This window comes from Myripristis murdjan, chromosome 9, assembly GCF_902150065.1.
Source record: "Myripristis murdjan chromosome 9, fMyrMur1.1, whole genome shotgun sequence".
Lineage (NCBI taxonomy): Eukaryota > Metazoa > Chordata > Actinopteri > Holocentriformes > Holocentridae > Myripristis > Myripristis murdjan.
The window spans coordinates 5,612,403-5,630,201 of record NC_043988.1 but is presented as its reverse complement, the minus strand read 5'-3'; the positions used below and the strand labels follow the sequence as shown (position 1 = coordinate 5,630,201).

Here is a 17,799-nt window from a genome sequence, read left to right as displayed (position 1 = left end):
CTCTCGCTGTGGTCACCACCAAAGTCACACCTATAGAGCTCAACAGTGAGGCTTGGAAGTGAAATCCTAAACATATTCTGAAATGTAGATAGTGATTATTAGCCATAATGTCCTAACCATCATAGGTAGACTTACCATGAGCTATGAGCAGTTGAAACAATGGTATTTGTTCCTGTAGAAGCCACACGTCTGTATGAGATCAAGCTGGGTTTAAGAAAAACATGTTTTATTTGTGATGACATGGAGAAGTACTACAATACCCACAATACTACCCACAATCCTAACATATAACAATCAACATCTAGGATTGGTGGAGCTCGTTGTTACCATGGAAACTTTTCACCACACCCTTAAATGTCACTGTTGGTCACTGTTACCACTGAACTCTACAATCTTTTACCAAAGAGCAACCATGATTTCCTTTGATATGTCACAATGCTAAATTCAAGAACTTTTTTCCATTTTCCATATATATATTTTGGTCGGGATCAAATGTTTTGTAGTCACGATTAATGTCTTGCTGGTTGGCTTGGTTCCAGACTAAAAACTATTCCTCAGTGTATGTTGATTGGTCCAGCCACTTGGTGCCTTCCAGTGAGGCTCTGGTTGGACCATGGCTAGATGGTTTCATGAAAACAAACTAACATGATTTCATGGAATCCGCTGGTTGTGCGATATTAGTTGTACAGGATGATTTTTATTGATTTTTGTGTACTTTTTTGTAATTCTAAAAAGATGGACCAGTCAGCGTGAGTAGTGTGGTAAAAGTGAAGTGGCCTGCAAAGCAAAGTCTTTCACTATAGGAATCCTTGCCTGTCCCAGCCTGACTTTGCCATGTCCAAAGGACACACACAGTCTGCAGTGCCGGTCCAGCGTTGTGGGACTTCACCCTTACAGATGGTTATGAATCTCAGTGATAGAGATGTTGTGCTTGTTTGTTTTCCACGGTCTGCACAGCTTGCAGTGATCCCCCCTCAGAGACAAAGTGAAAATATGAGAGAATATTTCGCTTCCTGAGTCGTACAGACAGGCTTGTTAAGCAGAGGGGGGTTAGAAAGCCCAAAAGGGAAAGGCATTGTAGGAAGAGATAACTGCATGGATTCAGAGCACTTTGATCCCTTCTCCTCACAGATGCTGAATCTCCTCAGATTTATAACTCTGTTCATGCTAAATAGGTCTACAATGTGCTGTCTCTCTGTCTGCATACAGATACCACACGAGGTGGGGATACAGCTTTTAAACACAATGCAATGCTGTAAGCTAGTGCAGGCAAAGACCGTGTTGATTAAATGTTCTAGGTCAGCTGGGGACTTAAATACAGCATCGGTTTAACATATGGAGTTTCTCACGTAGCCATTGTGGGGTCGAAAAGGAATATGGGCGCTTGTCAGGCCTGCTTTCTTGTTTTGCTGGTGTTTTCCAATGTATTTTTACTTTATTTAACCAGACAGGTTAATGACAATTCTTTATTTTTGGCCCCCTGAAGCAGTATAAATAACTAAATTACAACAAGCTTGAGAGCGCGAGAGACAGCGCCAACAGAATTCACTACACAATAAAGACCAAGCAGCAGAGCGATCTGAAACACCATTTCATTTCTTTCAATCTGATTTATGATGCAACATCCCCACATTTACTGCGGCACTACTGTTGCATCAAAACCTCACAACGCCAATTTTGATGGGTTTCATTTTTTTTTATCTGAGCGTTTATGTGTTCTTTTTACAGGTTTAGCGAGTTTTCAAGTTTTCTCCATGAAGCCCAATCAAAAGCCATTCTGTAATAATAATTTTTTTAAAAAATGCATTAGTGGGAAAGTAAGGCATCTGTGTGTTTGTCCTCTAGTCAAACAACTGTAACAACTGTAGTATGCATCTCCCTGGTGACACAAATGATGTGCCACAGTAAAAGTCATTTCTGAAGGACAGGAAACCCCCCAGCAGCTAGACAATCCGAATCCCTTTAATTCCCATGTACAATAAAAGGCACAAGAGGTTGTTTGACACTGATGCAGAGAGACATTTTGGCAGCTCACTAGGTCTCACAGTGGATTTGATACAACGACAGCAGGAACTCACACATATAACAAAGGGACACATCCAGCCTACATAGAAACATATACATTTCACTCATACTGTATGTTTGGGTAGGATGGATATATGGGTCAAATACTTGGCTTTACATAAAAATAGCCTACGATAGAGGTAAAGTGAGGATGTGATTTTACACCCAAACAAGAATAGTGGACCCTTATATTGGATTAGATTTTTTTTTCTAGCACAGTAAATGACAAGATAGTGAATATTAACACAAAACATCCAAAAAGCTATCAGCCTTCAAAAACCCATTATTGAATCAGCATTCAGCATTTGAACAATCTGTAACATTATGCACTCTTATATTATATGAGCATCCCACCGAAATTCAAGATACATAAATATGCTGTGTCCAACAAGCCTGTGTGCTGTATTGCCACACACTAGCCTACTTTTCATAATCATAACCAACAGGCAGAGCCATTCACCCCCACATCGCATCAGACAGGAGTAAGCTTATCAGGCCAATAAAGCCCTGCACTGTGTGTCCGCTGACTAACCAATGACAAGGCTGCCATTATGAAATCTGGCATGTGTGCTGTCTCCTTGACTTGACGATGATAAATCAAGACCATCAGTCCCGGGTGATTCATATCATTGTGAACGGAGATTTTCACCAAAATGGGTCTTCTGAGACACAACTGTCAAAGACATTGCGATGCTTCGGAAACAAGCTGCAAGTCGTCCTGGTGTTTCTTTGTTCTTCTCATATTCTCAGTGCCAAGCAGCAACCCTGTCCTTGTCTGTCCAAATCTCATGAGTTCAGCTTGTTTCCTGGCTGTGTGGCACAGTAAAGCGCGCGCTCCCTTTTGTTGTTTCCTAATCATACACCGCGGAGCGGCAATGGCCTTTTCAGTGATTTTTTAGTGTCCTTTACGCAGCAGGTGCAACAATACAATGTCACGAGGAAACCGAGTCGACACCATCTGCCTCTTGGCGATGGCGGCGGGCCCCGCCTTCTGAACTGAGCTGAACTCTCCATCAAAGCACAGAGGGGTGTTAAACAGTATGGCTCTAATGATGCACTAAATGGGAGGAAAGGGCTCCATTCTTTTATGTGCCTGCTGGGTTATCTATGAGACTGGAGTGAGACTGCAGTTGCCCCACAATAATGCAGACTGCTATGAATGAGGAGTTTGCTGCCTCTTATTGAACGTAAAGACTTTAGGTAACACTAGCAGGCTGCTGGAAGGATGGCCTGGGCCTTTTTAGATGCAGGGATATGAAATAAAGGGAGGCTAGAGTGATGATGATTTACATTTATTTAGTCGGGCCTCATAATACTGCCCATGTCATTTCAGTGTATTGCAAAAAAGTATTTGCTTCTCCTCCTCCCTTTCCTTCCTTTGTTCTCGCACAGTCCTCCAAGATTTTTACATGCTTTCAAAGCCTACATCTATTCTTCCTTTTTGCTGGATGGCTCGCCCAAACATAAGAGCAGCAGCAGATCGGTGTGTTGTATGCACAGAACTTGAATGGAGTAGAACAGGCACAGAGTTGTTTGCTGTGGTTGTTATAGGTCAGAAAGGTGTGTTACACTCCTCTGAGAGCTGAGGGTGTGTTGTGCTGCGGCTGCTAGCTGTTAGTGGTAATCAGCATTAATTGTTAGCACCAGCTGGAGTGCGGGTGTTAGTGTTTTGTGTAGCAGGAGACACAGGAATGATGGCTTCAAGTGCAGAATGGTAATGGTGACTAACGGCAGGTAGAACACAGGAGCTGAGGAACAGGCAGGCTGACAAACACACACTGGCAAAGGCAAACACTAAGAAAGAAACTAAACCCAGACCAGGACTTACTGCAAACTGGGCTGGAGGGACTGGCTGCAACAACACAAGGGGAGGACTAAAGAAATAGTGCAGGGCAGGCGTGACGACGAACTAGCTGGCAAGACTGTGGAAGAACATTCGGGACAAAATGAGGACAAAAGATGTTGTGCGGGGGGTGTTTATGGCGGTGCATAGCGTCTCAGAAAACATTTTGACATTGAATAGTTGTGACCTGCACCAGCTTACAAAATCTGTGTAAATATAGCGCAAAATAAAAGTAGCAATGATAACCCACCTACATGGTTTGTATGTATGTATGATTTATTTACTTATTTATTTATTTGGGACGGGGGGTAATTTTATAGTAAATCCCTACTAATTTCATGTCAAATAATAATATAAGAAGAAGAAGAAGAAGAAATAATATATTTTTCTGGTCATTTTATCAGTTTTCTTTTTTCTTTTTTTTTCATTTTTTTCTGGTCATTTTCTTGTACCTTTTTAAAAACTTTTTTGTGTGTGCTATTTTTCCAGTCATTTTCTTTTCATTCTAAAAATTTCTGTTCTTTTTGGGGGGTTCATTTTCTTGTTCTTTTTTGTGATAGTTTTTTTATAGTCATTTTCTGTCTGTTTAATAGTCTTTTTTTTTTTTTTTTTTTTTTTTCAAAACATTTGGGTAACTTTGTGGTAATTTTATGATATTTTATGTTTGATTCAATTTTAAATACATAATAAAGACAAATCAAGTGAGTTTGCTGGGGTTCCAAAGCATTAAAGAGCTGCTGTTTTCTAAGAACTAGAAGTAGTAGGAGTTGTTTTCACAGGGACATTCGTTGGACTGTTTGCTGTGTGACAGTAGCATGAGACCTCTGTGCTTGTTGTGCTTGATGTTGAACTGAGTCACCTCCTGTATGTCACCGTCTGTCATATGCCTGCTGGAGTGTGATAGGACCTCTGTGTTTATGATCCTGCACGAGCGCCAGCAGTGACTTGTCCTATATTCCCTGGTGTGTATGACTCTTTCCTATAGCTAACCCGTTAAGAGAACATGGCATCTGGCCAAAATACCACTCCTCTCGTTCTTGACCTTTTGTAGTTTTTTAATCAAACCGGTTCCCCTGGGTTACAATGATGAAATGGCAATCAGTGGCCATTTTGTCTCCTCTTTCCTGCTCGGTGGTTGAACTTCAGTTTGACCTAAAATGGTTAATGACAATTATAGGGATTTCAGATGCAAGCTTGGGTTGAGCTCTGTGGTTTGGATGGGCACTGTAAATGTCAGAGTCACAATTATCCGTGTCAGGAAGGTGGCCTTTTTGAATAATTGTTGGGCATCGTTGGCACAGCGGACTCAGATGATTTCAAAGGAAGCTGTGAATATCAGCATGACTCACTGGGACTCGCTGACAGGCGACGAGCTGAATTTCAAAGTTGGAATGTGGATGGCATCTCCTTATCAGATACTCGAGCAGGCTGTAAATTAGAAGTATTATTATACGCTAGATGAGGTTACATTCAATTGTAAGCATGAAGAAAATAATTTTATATCCTGTATTGTCAGAACATTTATTTCATTTTCTGAACAGATGATTTTAAGTGGATAACTGACCTCACATGCAAGCCAAAATACATGATATCCAAATGGTGTCTAGTGGAATAAATTAAATGTTTCTATTACTATTAGAGCAGTAATAGCACTCGCAGTAGTAGTCCTTTCTACTATTACCACTGCAACTACTACTACTGACAATAACAACAATGTCCGTATACTATAATAGAATTAATGATAAAAGTTTGAAGGAATGGGTGGTTAAACAAACAAAGTAGTGAGTTCCATATTTCTTTTGGAACTAATAATTCCCTTCTTTTTTGTTCTCTGGTTCCATTGTCATTCACCACAAATGATATGCAGAATATTTCACACTCTTTGAGTTATCTGCAGCCTCTAAATTCTGCCTTTTACATTCTGCCATCCTTCCCTCTGCCCTGCCATGTGCCCACCATCAGGTTATATGCTGCATAAAGTCATGATGGCGTGTTAATACGATACTGCCCCCCACTCCAGATTTAAAACTACTCCCCCCCTCTGGCAAAGCACTGCGTGTAGGTGGGTCATCTGGAGACGTGCTGTATTACACATGTGGGGCAGCGCTAACCTGAAGATTAGTGGGCGGGCTCGTGGCCGTTTGGGTGAAGCGGATGATGGATGTTCGCCTCCGCCTCTCCAGCTTGAGCAAGCCGCTGAATCTTCAGCTGCTAATTGGCCACGAGTGCCAGACTGCGGTTGCACCGGGCCGCTAGATGTGCGTAACCTTCCTTCTCAAGGTCAATGCACTAAACCACAGTGAGTTCCAACTTTTGTGGTTAAAAAAATGATAGCCCACATTGTAACGAGTGCATTGCTACCCTACAATGACGAAATAAGTTCCATCATATCTTCATTATCACTTCATTAGTTGAGGTGGCACAGTGGGTGGTGGGGGGACCTCCTGGTTGAAGACATCATCCAACAAACAGAGTCTTAGGTTCATTTCCCACACCAGCCAAATGTATTGATAGATGTTAAAGATAGATGGTAAACCCAGTTAAAAAAGTGAATTTTGTTCCTGCCTGTTCTGATAGACTGTTAGCTTGGTAATATAATCCCAAAATGGTGTTTTTATATCGAGGAACAGCACAAAATTGTTGCGTGCTGATGACCTAACCCTTAGTTACTTTGATGAGCCCGGTGGAGGATAACAGAAGCAGCTGACAAGTCAATCAAACGGGGGCAGGAGGAATAAAAAATGAATGTCATGCTCTGATTGGATCGCCCCCTTTTCATGTTTGGACGTAGCTTTTAATCTCCGGCAAAACCGATCATTTGACTCCAGAGGAATCAATAGACCTCTCTCTGCATAGAAACGACTTCAGATGCTGCCAGCTTCGTGGTGGTTTTTAAAGCCAATGATGACAAACAAAATTGCATATTTTGGTTTCCTATCCCTTTAAAGAGCAAAATGCTGACAGTTAGCGTTCTGCACATTGCATCTCCCCTGTTATTCACCAGGGTTAATACTGGGAATTGTTGACTTGCTCAGCGGTACGTAGCAGGGCATCAGTGAATGTTGACTTAGGGTGGGCCAAGCACTCATGTGTTAAAACTGATTAACTTGATAGCGCGGCTTTGTGTAGGGGAACACTCAGTGCAACGGGATGCTGGTTCAGGGTTAATGGTGGCATCCATGCATGAAAGCACAAGTGGGCAGCCGTGAGAAGAGCAGGCTCTTTATTCCGTTTGCCAAGTAGAATTTAGGTTTTCCTCTTCAGGCATTTAATGGAGATAACAGCTTGTTATTCAGAGGGCTGCACTACCATGGCCGCAGTCACACTGATACATTGCTGCTGATCGGTGCTCATTAAAGCCCTTACATTGTTCTCTGTCTCGCGGCTACAAACCTCCTCTTCAACAAGCTCAGTTGTATTTCTAGGCTTTGTTGACTTGTTCCTAGTAATCTGCACTGCGGTTGAGTGTTTTTCTAAGTCAGAAATGTTACTGGCATCACTCTCTTTTATTGCTGTGACTTGAATACATACTGATTTCAAAATTTTCATTTTTTTAAACAGTACAAAGATGTTTTATATTTGCGTAGCCTCAGTTCTGTTTGATTTTTTATCATTATTATTTTTCCTTTGTTTCCTGCAGAGGTGCCCCCCAGTCCTGTGAAGAGCTCCCCAGAAACGACCCTCATGACCTCTCCGCGAGAGCGCCGGGACTCGGACCGCTACTGCCAGCTATGCAATGCCTGGTTTAACAACCCTGGCATGGCTCAGCAACACTATGATGGCAAAAAGCACAAGAAGAACGCTGCCAGGGCAGACCTGCTGGAGCAGCTGGGCAAGACCCTGGACATGGGTGAGATGAAAGGTACAGTACAGGAGGTCCAGTACATCACTGATCAAGGACATTTACCCATGTATCCTCAAAACAAGTGTAGAAGCAGTTCTTGTTGCTATAATGTGTAGCATTCTTGTGTTATTTCTACATTTTGGAGTCATTTTCAAAGTCAATTTGTAGTTTCCTGAAGTACTTACTGAAGTATCTTTTGACTGCAGTATTGTACAAAATCCACAAAGTCACAAAATTCTAAATCACGTTCATTATAGAATGCATCTCATTGCTCCAGAAACTGACTATTCATAAATTATATCTGCATAAATTATGCATGCAGGTCATTTTGCGCCTGCTAACTGTAATATTAAAGGAAAATCCACCATAACAAAGGCAAAAATCTTTTACATTGTCACTTTAGTATTTCCAGCACAAGTATTGCGTTCAATAAGGCAAAAAAAAAAAAAAAAATCAATCTAAAATGTCAGGGTCCTGTGTCAGTCTCTCAGAATCAAAGAGCAAAGGCTTCTCTCTAGATTCAACATTTTGCTCTGACATTAAGCAGTCATACAGGAATAAATCCATCATAGAAAAGGCAGAGACACCAACCCCAAATTCTCCATCAGCAGTAGCCTCAACGGACTGGAATGCAGTGCAGCCATAAGGGATGTGACTTTTTCTTTACTGCAAAACCTCACGCGCTGTTATTACGCTCCCCATTGCTCTCCTGCACCTACACATAAAGCCTCCAGCTAAAGGCAACAAGTTCTCACCCACTCTCTAGTCAAAAGTCATTCGGAGAAATACATGAAGTCACTAACTGAAGTACAAGCAGATCGGCCTCAGCCAGTATACGAGTATTCAAAGGTGATTTTTTCCTGTATATGGTTGGCTTATTACCGAATGATGTGCTGGTGATTAGCTCTCTTGTAGGAGGGAACAAAACTCCCTCAGGCTCAAATGCATCTATTGTTGTATAGCTCATATGAACCAAAATGCAGTCCATACAGTTATAGGATTATTTGGCAATAGTGTATTTTTTGATGGTCATGCCAATAAAGCGTCAATGTATTGAATTACTGGTTTGCCTTAGCGTTGTGGAATAATATGGAAGCTTTTTCACTCTTAGTCAAATATTGACCTACATTTCTGTATTTCATTTTCGGAACTCTTAACATAGGGACCATATTTTCATAACACCAAACCATGACCCTCGGATGGACCTCACGCACACGCACACGCACATGTATGTGCTCATCCATGCACCACAGGTGTTTTCATCAGAACGGGGGGGACACTTATTTCAGTACCCACTGAGAGCACCTTTCAGCACCATGGACAGCACCTCAGCTGATGAAAAATGATTTTGGTCTCCCAAAATCCGCCAAAACGTATCTTTCTTGAAAACTGTATGATTACACTAGCAAACACAAAACACAAAGATTGCACTGGTATAATATAACATCTATACTCATTGTCAGATACCTTTTACAACAAAAAACAAGGTGTTTGTCAGGGAGCACAAACGCAGGCTGCCAGCTAAAGGGCTGACAGTTAGTGTGTGTTGAACATGACGTCACCAGCTTCCGAGGCTTCATAGAGTCCAAAGTAGCAGTCAGATTGTTTCAACCCTGTCACCATTAGATTCAGCAGAAAACTCATAAACATTTTTGGTGTATAATTTGTGTATGTTCATTTTGAATTGCAAAAAAAGTGCCATTTTGGTAGTGAATGTTCCAGTACATTTTAGTGTTTTACAGATATTTATTGGGACACTGGACACCTGACTGGAAACTGGGAAAATCCCACATTAACTGGGACGGCTGGTCACCATAGCTTAACATATTCTCTAACAGCATGTACAATAACACATGTTGCAATGCGATATCTCATTGTAGATACTTGATAGTGTTTCCACATTCACAGCTGTCACCTCATGGAAGAGTCCACAGGTTTTCATGACACCCACACACAGACTAGCTGATTCCAGTAACTAGTTCTCATATTTCTTTTTGAAAGTGTGTTAATTATTGGGATCAGATCTGCAGTGTTTGTTTTGGTATAAAAACCTGCATCCTCCTCCTCTGTGACAAAGGATTGGACAGCACTCGCTTAGAGGCAGCATTGTTATCAATTTCTGTATTTCACAATGGCTTGGGCTGTAAAGAGGATCAGTAGATGTCCTGCAGGGGCCCATAGAAACTGTAAGATGGGCTGAGGGGAGTCCAAGTGTTCGAGAAGCAGGCCTGTGACCTTAAAGTTGCTACATTCAACTTCCAGGCTGACCAGCAGTGAGTACGGAGAAAGTAAACAAGTTCCACTCTCTTCTTTCAGCATCTGCTCAGGAGTAGATACGAGCAATTACATGGGTATGTAGAAAGTGCTGCTGTAAAAAATGAAAATAAAAAGGACCCAACTTATGAGGATGGACTTTTTTTAAATCAATTTGTTTTGGCTGCTATGGCCTCAGCACCCTGTAGAGCTGCTTTGGTTGTGCCTCCCAGCCTGGAGCACTGGCATGGTCTCAGTTATGTCGAATGACAGAGGACATAGTCATGGCAAGGTGTTATATAATGAGACTTCTCATGTACAGTATGATGCACTTCACTGGACAGCGGGGTGACCTAGACAATGGATAAACAATGTCTCATCCATATGATCACCAGGTTTCAAGCACCTGTTCCCACAAGCCAGATTTTGCAAGATGGCAAAATAGATTTTTCCATAAAATTAAAGCGATTACTAACGTAGTGTTTTTGCTCTGCACTCTGTAGGACTGTCTTTTTCCTTGAATCACACATATGTTGATGAAGTTTTCTTTGTCCGTTCGGCCATGTTGGCTATGGCTGCTCATGTTAGCCTCACAGTTCCCCGTCAACAGGAATAAATGTGAAACAGTACTTCCTTTGTGCTAGAGTTTTTTTTCACAGGAAGGCCCTACTTGATACTGTTTAGAACAGCGGTGGAACTGGATATAGGTTGAAACCCAATTGCGTCTTATTAATCAGTGATAGGAGCAGATAAAGGGATAGTTCGCCCATTTTGAAAATACATTGTATGCATGTCAGAGGACAAAAATAACTTTCTCTGGAGTAATAAATCATAGCTGACACATAATTTTGTGTCTAGCTCCTTCTTTTCCTCCACTCTCCTCTATCACATTTCACGTAGCTCTCAGGCTCCTGCCAGCCACCGCTCTAACTGAGGACCAGCGCAGAGCTGAGACCACACAAGAAAATAATTCTGCTATTGAATATTTTAATGCCATTTAAGGCTGTAAAAATTCTGTTACACATAATCAAATTAACAATCTCAGTGGATTAAGGCGGTTATTTTTAAGACTGTTAGCCTCCTACCACTAAAGTGGATTTCCCCCCAGCTAACAGTTAGCATTTGGAGCATCCAGCCAGTATCCAGCACTCAGTAACGATGAGAGGAAGATAGCACTACTACTGTCCTACAGAACAGCTAGGGGGGAAGGGAAATAATATGAAATTTGTCAAAGTGGGTGAACTATCCATTATATGTCATTTTTAATGAAAGCCTTCCATTAAGGAGGTGAAACACAGCTCTCTTGACTGGAGCTGTCGGTTGTCAGCGTGTCTCTAAGTATCCTGACTCTACGAGCATGTCACAAGCTGTTAATTTTACAGAGGAGAAGAAGAGAATGTTCTTGCTTATCATCTCCCAGTCACAATATGTCAATAACAATTAAATAATATTATTCCAGCCGGTGGAGGGCTGGCTGCCAAAACAGCTGAAAGCGCCCAGAGGTGTTGTAAAGGGCTTCGGAGCGTGACCAAGCCGAATGGGAGAGATAACTCCTCACAGCTGATTGGACACGGGCCCCTCATTCCAGGCCTGATTGGTTCTTTGTGCCCACAGGTACGCTGTGGCCGGTTGAAGGCAAATTGAGTGGTTGCAGTCAGCTGAGCTGTGTCATGTAGGCTGAGGGTTTGAGTACACAATGAGCCAGATGCAGCAACGTTCTCCTAAATCTCTCTTTCATTCTCTCAAAGAGAAGTCAACTCCAGTTATGCAAATTTTTGTAACCATCCAAATCTGCTTTTGCACAGGTTTCCCACCTGTTTGTGTACTGGAAGCATGTGTCTGAGAATTTGTTATTAACATAGTTCTGTTAAGTGAACTTTAAAAAAAAAAAAAGTGATTTTCCAGAACATCAGCAATAGTGTTACAGGAAAGTTAAAAAGCCAACAATGGCAAAAAAGCTGTGATGCTGTGAATGTTGTCTCAGCAGAGACGTACAGTTACTGAAATAAAATGAAAACGGCAGCAGGAGGACTGCAACACTGACAGAGATGCAGTTTCTCTGTATAAACACTCTACAGTTGATTTAGACATATCTATTTTTCAGACTTGTTGTAGACTATAAGCTTTTTTGCTGTTTTTACCATGTGTTGGACCACCGATTTGTGGACTGTGACCGCGAGAAACCTTTTTCTTATCTTGGTAAGACTCGTCTCGAAAACTGTTCTCAATCACTCATAAGATTTTCTTACTGTAGAGAAAAGCAAAAATAGGAAAATATTTGTGAATCCCCTGTCTTCAAACCCATTGGCTATTGTCTGAAGATGATTAAGCCTCTGGGGGGAACGGCCAGTGTAGCTGCTGGGTGCTCACTTCTGTTTATTTCTGTTTCTTTTATTACAGAAGTCAAACATTTTCTCACATACCACAGAAACACTGATACTTTCTATAGGTGTTTTAGGTCTAGACAACATTTCAGCCAATGCAAATGCCTACAAATGGAAAGAACATCACACGAGTATAATCTGCTGATAGAGATTAATGAATCCCAGAAATCAGTGTGTACTAACAAAATAAGATCATAGATAAGAACAAAAGTAAGAAGAAATGTGTTTGTATGTTGCTTGTCGCCTGCCTCTGGCTCAATGTCGGTGCAGTTTGTCCATTTGCGTGTACAAAAAACAGCACTTAGATTTCTCCTTTAAAATTTAGGTCCTCCTCCCTGAAACAGGTTACGCTTCCGGGCCTGGGCTGCCTCTCTGCCTCTTCCCTTTAAAAAAAACTTCAGCTTCATTTCCGTTGCACAAAGCCACTTTTGCACTTTGTATCAGGAAAGACTGATTTGCCAGCGTCAATCCAATCATTACGGGGAGGCTGGAAATGTCAGCGTGCGAGCTGCACTCTTCAGCACTTGGCCTAATTAGCGTTTCTCTCCAGCGATTATCAATTAGTAATGAAGTGGCAAATCATCCTAACAGGCAAAACTAGCATTGTGAGCCTGTGGATAAGAGAATGGGACCACAGCAGGAGGAGCAGGCAGCCACGCAGGCAGGGTGGGGATGGGAGACTGCAGAATTCATGGGGATGCAGGGATGCTGCTGGCACATCCATCCTTCACAGCATCACTTGCAGCACATCTGTTGTTTCTTCTTTCCATATCCCTCCCTGTCCTTCTTTTTCTGCTCTCACTCATCAACCACTTCCATTCCCTTTGTCCGACCTCCAGTGTTGCCCTTGCTCAGTTCTCGACTTGTCTGATGTGCCGAGAAAAAAAGTGCAGTCTGGCTCTGAAGATTGCCACATGATGAAATATTCAACGGCTCCTATGAAGGAGGAGGAGCTGTCAGCCCAGGGTCGGTGCATTGTTGTTGAGTACACATTGCAGTGCAGCCACGTTAAGTTGCTGTCTCTGGCAGCCGAATGAGAGAGAGAGAGAGAGAGAGAGAGAGACAGAGAGAGAGAGAGAAATGAAGAGGCAGAGCAGGCTGTTGTATCCAGGATGGGAGGGCATGCCGTTCGCACTCCACTGTGTGTGAATCGTGGAGAGGAGGACCCTTCAGGGGTCAACTGTACCTGCTGCCCACCCAGCTCTCAGCTCTGACCACAGCGCCATGAAAACAACCACTTTTGTTTATTATTTGTTCTCCTTTCTTTATTTAACTATCCTGCGCTTTGCATATCTGCCCCACTTCATCCTCTGTTTGTTTACACACCCAGAACCATTTTAAATTCACTTTAACCTCGGGGATGGGGATGGGGATGGGGATGAGCACTGGATTTTTAGATTAGATCCCTGCAGACATCGGACATCCTGCCTCTCTTTTGCTATTTTAAAAGACGCTCTTTAAATGTTTCATAGCTGTGTATATATAGGAGGGGTGCAGAGCAAGTACGCTTATGTAAGGTGTGCATTATTAGAAGGATGTAGCTGCTGCAATATTTGGACTTGCAGCATACTATAAAATGGATTATATAACACACATACCCTTAAAATTCCTCAATGATTTTTTAAAGTTTGCTAATGGTCACTCACAAAAATTGTCTGATGACCCACAATGAGCACACTGGCTTATGTGTAGTCTGATTTTTACAACCTTGTCTCAAAGTTGGGCTTCCAGCATATTTCCAAAGGGGGAAAATTAGATCCAGGATCTAATTTCCGCAGGATAACTGATGTAAATTTGCTATTTCATCCAGAGTTAAATGTAGAGAGTCTTGAGACAGGCTAGTAATGTTTGCAGAAATGTAAATCTGATAGAAAATGAATCGACAGCAAATCGTCCATGTAAATAGTTGCCTAATAAGGACTGTGTATGGAATGTGTAAACACTAGAACTGAGAAAAAATGGTGTCATTTTCCTGCAGTAGCTTTGGATCTCTCCGAACATGAAAATAGGTAGTTGCTTGTAATTTCACCTTCAGCATTTATTATGTTCTATGTATTTTACTGTATATGTGTTCATATGTGTGTGTTTCCTGTATTACTGCACAGGCTCACTCTGACACAACCCTCAGAGTCTCACTGTGCTGAAGGCCACAGTTTAGCTCACCGCAGTTTTCTTAAAATGAAGAAATACAATCAGGTGATTGCTACTTCAGTCTTTTTATTGCACGAATATAACGGCACTCTTTTAAGGCGCTCCAACTGCAAATAGATGGCCTAACGCTTCTAACAATCCATCGCCATATATCAGCTGAATCAGACAAGAGGAAGTGCATACTGTGATGCTGACAAGGCAGGGTTCAAGGTGAAGAATTTCCTCTCCACTTGTCCAATCAGGTCGTTCGGTCATTAGGCTGTTAGAAAGTTCTCTCACTGGCCCACAGCGCAAAGTGAAAATGAACAACCAGATAAGTATTGATTGATTGTGATAAAATTGTAATTTTGACAAATCACAAATCACAGCCTTCCTTTAGCTTCATTGTCGTCATATAACATGGAACCACATGTTAACACAAATTGCATCTTAAGACAAAAACAAACAAAACCAGAGCAGAAATGCATGAGAGCCGTGAGCCTTTTCATCCATCAGTGGTGCCGGTACATTAATCAGACTCGATGATGGCTGCCAGTCACCTGCTTTGTCAGCATGCAGCCACACACACTGCCAGCTGCTGGCGTGGACATCGACTGTGTGATTGTGTTAAAGGTCAGTGCCTTTAAATGTGAGCCAGCTCAATCTGCCTCACTCAGAAACTGTACAAGGTTAACTTTTTCAAAACCCAAGAGAACTATTGATACTGCAACTAAAAGCCCTCAGACTTTTCACTTTGTGATTTGAGACTCGCCAGCATTTCTGCTCCGGGGAACTGTCTGACCAAAGGTACCCTTCACATGGAGCAAATATTCGCAGAGCTCATTTACTCCAATCTGATTGGTCTGAAAACGCACAACAGAGAGGATAGTGGGCCAATGGCAAAGACAGGCAGAGAAAATAGGCTTAACACTGGGTGAAGAATACATCAGCAACTTTTTTCAGTTGACTGACCAGTTAACTAGCTGCAGTCTGCATCCAGCTGGCAATCCCTACTGTTGAAGCCTGATAAGGAGATTTAGAGGGATATTTAATGTCCTTTGTGTCTCTGGTGTCCATCATAAGCGAGCATGCCTAGTCTAAACAAGTTCTGATCATTTCCAGTCACAGTGGACTGACAATGTGTAGTTCTCTCTGAACGCGGTACAGTAGCGGAGAGGATCGTGTGGTATAGAGTCGTATAGTTATAGCTAAGATGCAAAAATTCATAATCAATGCTAAAATTTCAGAAGAGCATCCCCCCTTCACTGTTGGCTGATGTAGTCAGAGAGGTATAGGTACAGAGTGAAGTTGTTGGCACTTACTGACTGACTGACTGACCTGAATTTGCCTCTAACAGCTGTCAAGAAAGAAAGGAAACCTACATGGGAGCTTAACTCTGCTGCCAGTCATATTCTCACATGAATGGAAACTATGTCTGTGTCCCACAGAGATCCAGCCGCCAGCTCACTCTTTTCTCATTATACCGGTCAGTCAGTCTCTTTTAATTCCACACGCAGCTGCCAGAGGAAGATGTAATGCTATATGATTGTGTCAGTGATCACGGCTCACTTCAAAATGCTAAACTTTGACCATGGCCGAGCCTGTCAAACACCCCATCCGACAAATTGTTTTTTTTTCCAGAATCGATTCCTGCCGTTTAACCAGAGAAATGTTTCCGGCTGACGTGACTTGGCACATCATCTCTCTCTTCCTCACTCTCTATTTTCCTGCTCTTCCTCCTCGGGGCCTTGCAATTCACAAGCCATTGCTCTTGTCTTTGTGTCATTTCTGCCACTCCCCCTGACCCAAAAATAGATCTATTATTGTCTTAATAGCAGGCTCAGAGACGGGTGAATTACAAATAGCTGATCAAGATCCTCTTCAAGTGGTCCAATTTCAACACTTTAGACTGAACCACGAAAAAAAAAAAAAGCAGCCATTTGTTGCCAGTTCTCAAGGTATTACGTCTTTACTTACATTTCACAACTGTGCTCAGTGAGAGCCTAATACTATCTGTGATTTTGTGAGAACGCCTCTTTTATTGCTTCAGGAGGAAGAAAATTAATAGTTTGAGCGATGGTCTCATTCTGAAAATCCATTTCATAAAGCCATTCATTTTAATGCATCCCAGCTGACTCGCAGTTGCGAGCTGTCATGCAATTTGTCCCGTATGGATCCAGAGCTAGCATATGCTCTTTCAGCCTGGCTGCCCCTCTGCAGTCAGAGAGGGAATGAGCTAAAGTTGCACCATCTGAGTGGGGCAGATGGCTCCTGGTTAATTTAGCATGAACCCTGGACCTGCACCACCTTTTCCCTGCTCATAAACAGTCCACACAGAGGATTATTCTGCTGATCAATCACACTGCCACCATCTCTTTGCTGTTCCCTCCTAAAGGCCCAGGCAATAGGTCTCAATTAGCTGAGAGGCAACCAGAGATTTACAACAGAGGGCCGGTAAAATGACTTAATTCAGCGTCCAATAAGAGACCCCAGTCTGCAGCTTACAGGAGAGCAAATGAAGAGAAGAAGCTGGTAGATGTAATCTAGATAGCAGATGCCATGTCCTGTTCATTTGCTTTGGGTCGGAATTGTGGTTTATTAACTTCCCAGCAGTAGTTTAAAGTAGTGGAGGCTATAGCTATCCATTCAGGACTAAAAGAGACTTTTCAGTTTGCCCATGGGCAGCTGAAGGTTAACTCTGTCAGTGTAAGATCAAATGAAGATATGGGACGTCAGACAGCATTTTTCTCTGCATGCATCAGCTCCACAACCTGTTACCCTGCTTTCGGTTTGGGAAAAATCCAATTTGATCCAAATAAATGAGACTGCAGCGTAGATTTTTTTTTCCTCCATGTGCCTCCACCTCTGAACCCGCTCCCCTGTTCTTTGGTAAGGGACGTTTTCAAGTTAAGCAAAACAAACGACTCCTCCGTGACCCGACAGCGAGGTGTCGGAAAAAAGGAAGCAACGGTGATGGAGGGGGAGCGCCACGGAGGCCTGAAGGCTCCCGGTGCTTCATCGCTCATGCACGGTAGCACCGTGGGGGGAGTGCCGCAGGTGGCTGGCAGTGATGGATACCGGGGCCGCCGCTCAATCTCTCACCCTTTCAAAAATTGTTTCAGAAGCAAGCTGTCAAAAGGCCACTGCAGCACAGAGAGCCGCCGTTTGCTGCAACACTTTAATGTCAGCTCATGAGTGTATCAGGGGAGGCTCGTGCAAAATTGAAATCTCAGTCGTGGTGGCAGTCATCTGACTGAGTGGTTATGGCACAGCTGATCAAC

At 42.5% G+C, this 17,799-nt stretch overlaps 1 protein-coding gene across 1 annotated transcript in view; it reads left to right on the top strand.

The window, feature by feature from the left end:
- zmat4a (zinc finger, matrin-type 4a) overlaps positions 1-17,799 on the top strand; it is a 127,412-nt gene that overhangs the window by 85,224 nt on the left and 24,389 nt on the right. The window contains exon 5 of the mRNA XM_030059169.1: positions 7,548-7,769. Coding sequence (XP_029915029.1) covers positions 7,548-7,769 — 222 coding nt within the window. The remainder of the gene's footprint in view (positions 1-7,547; positions 7,770-17,799) is intronic.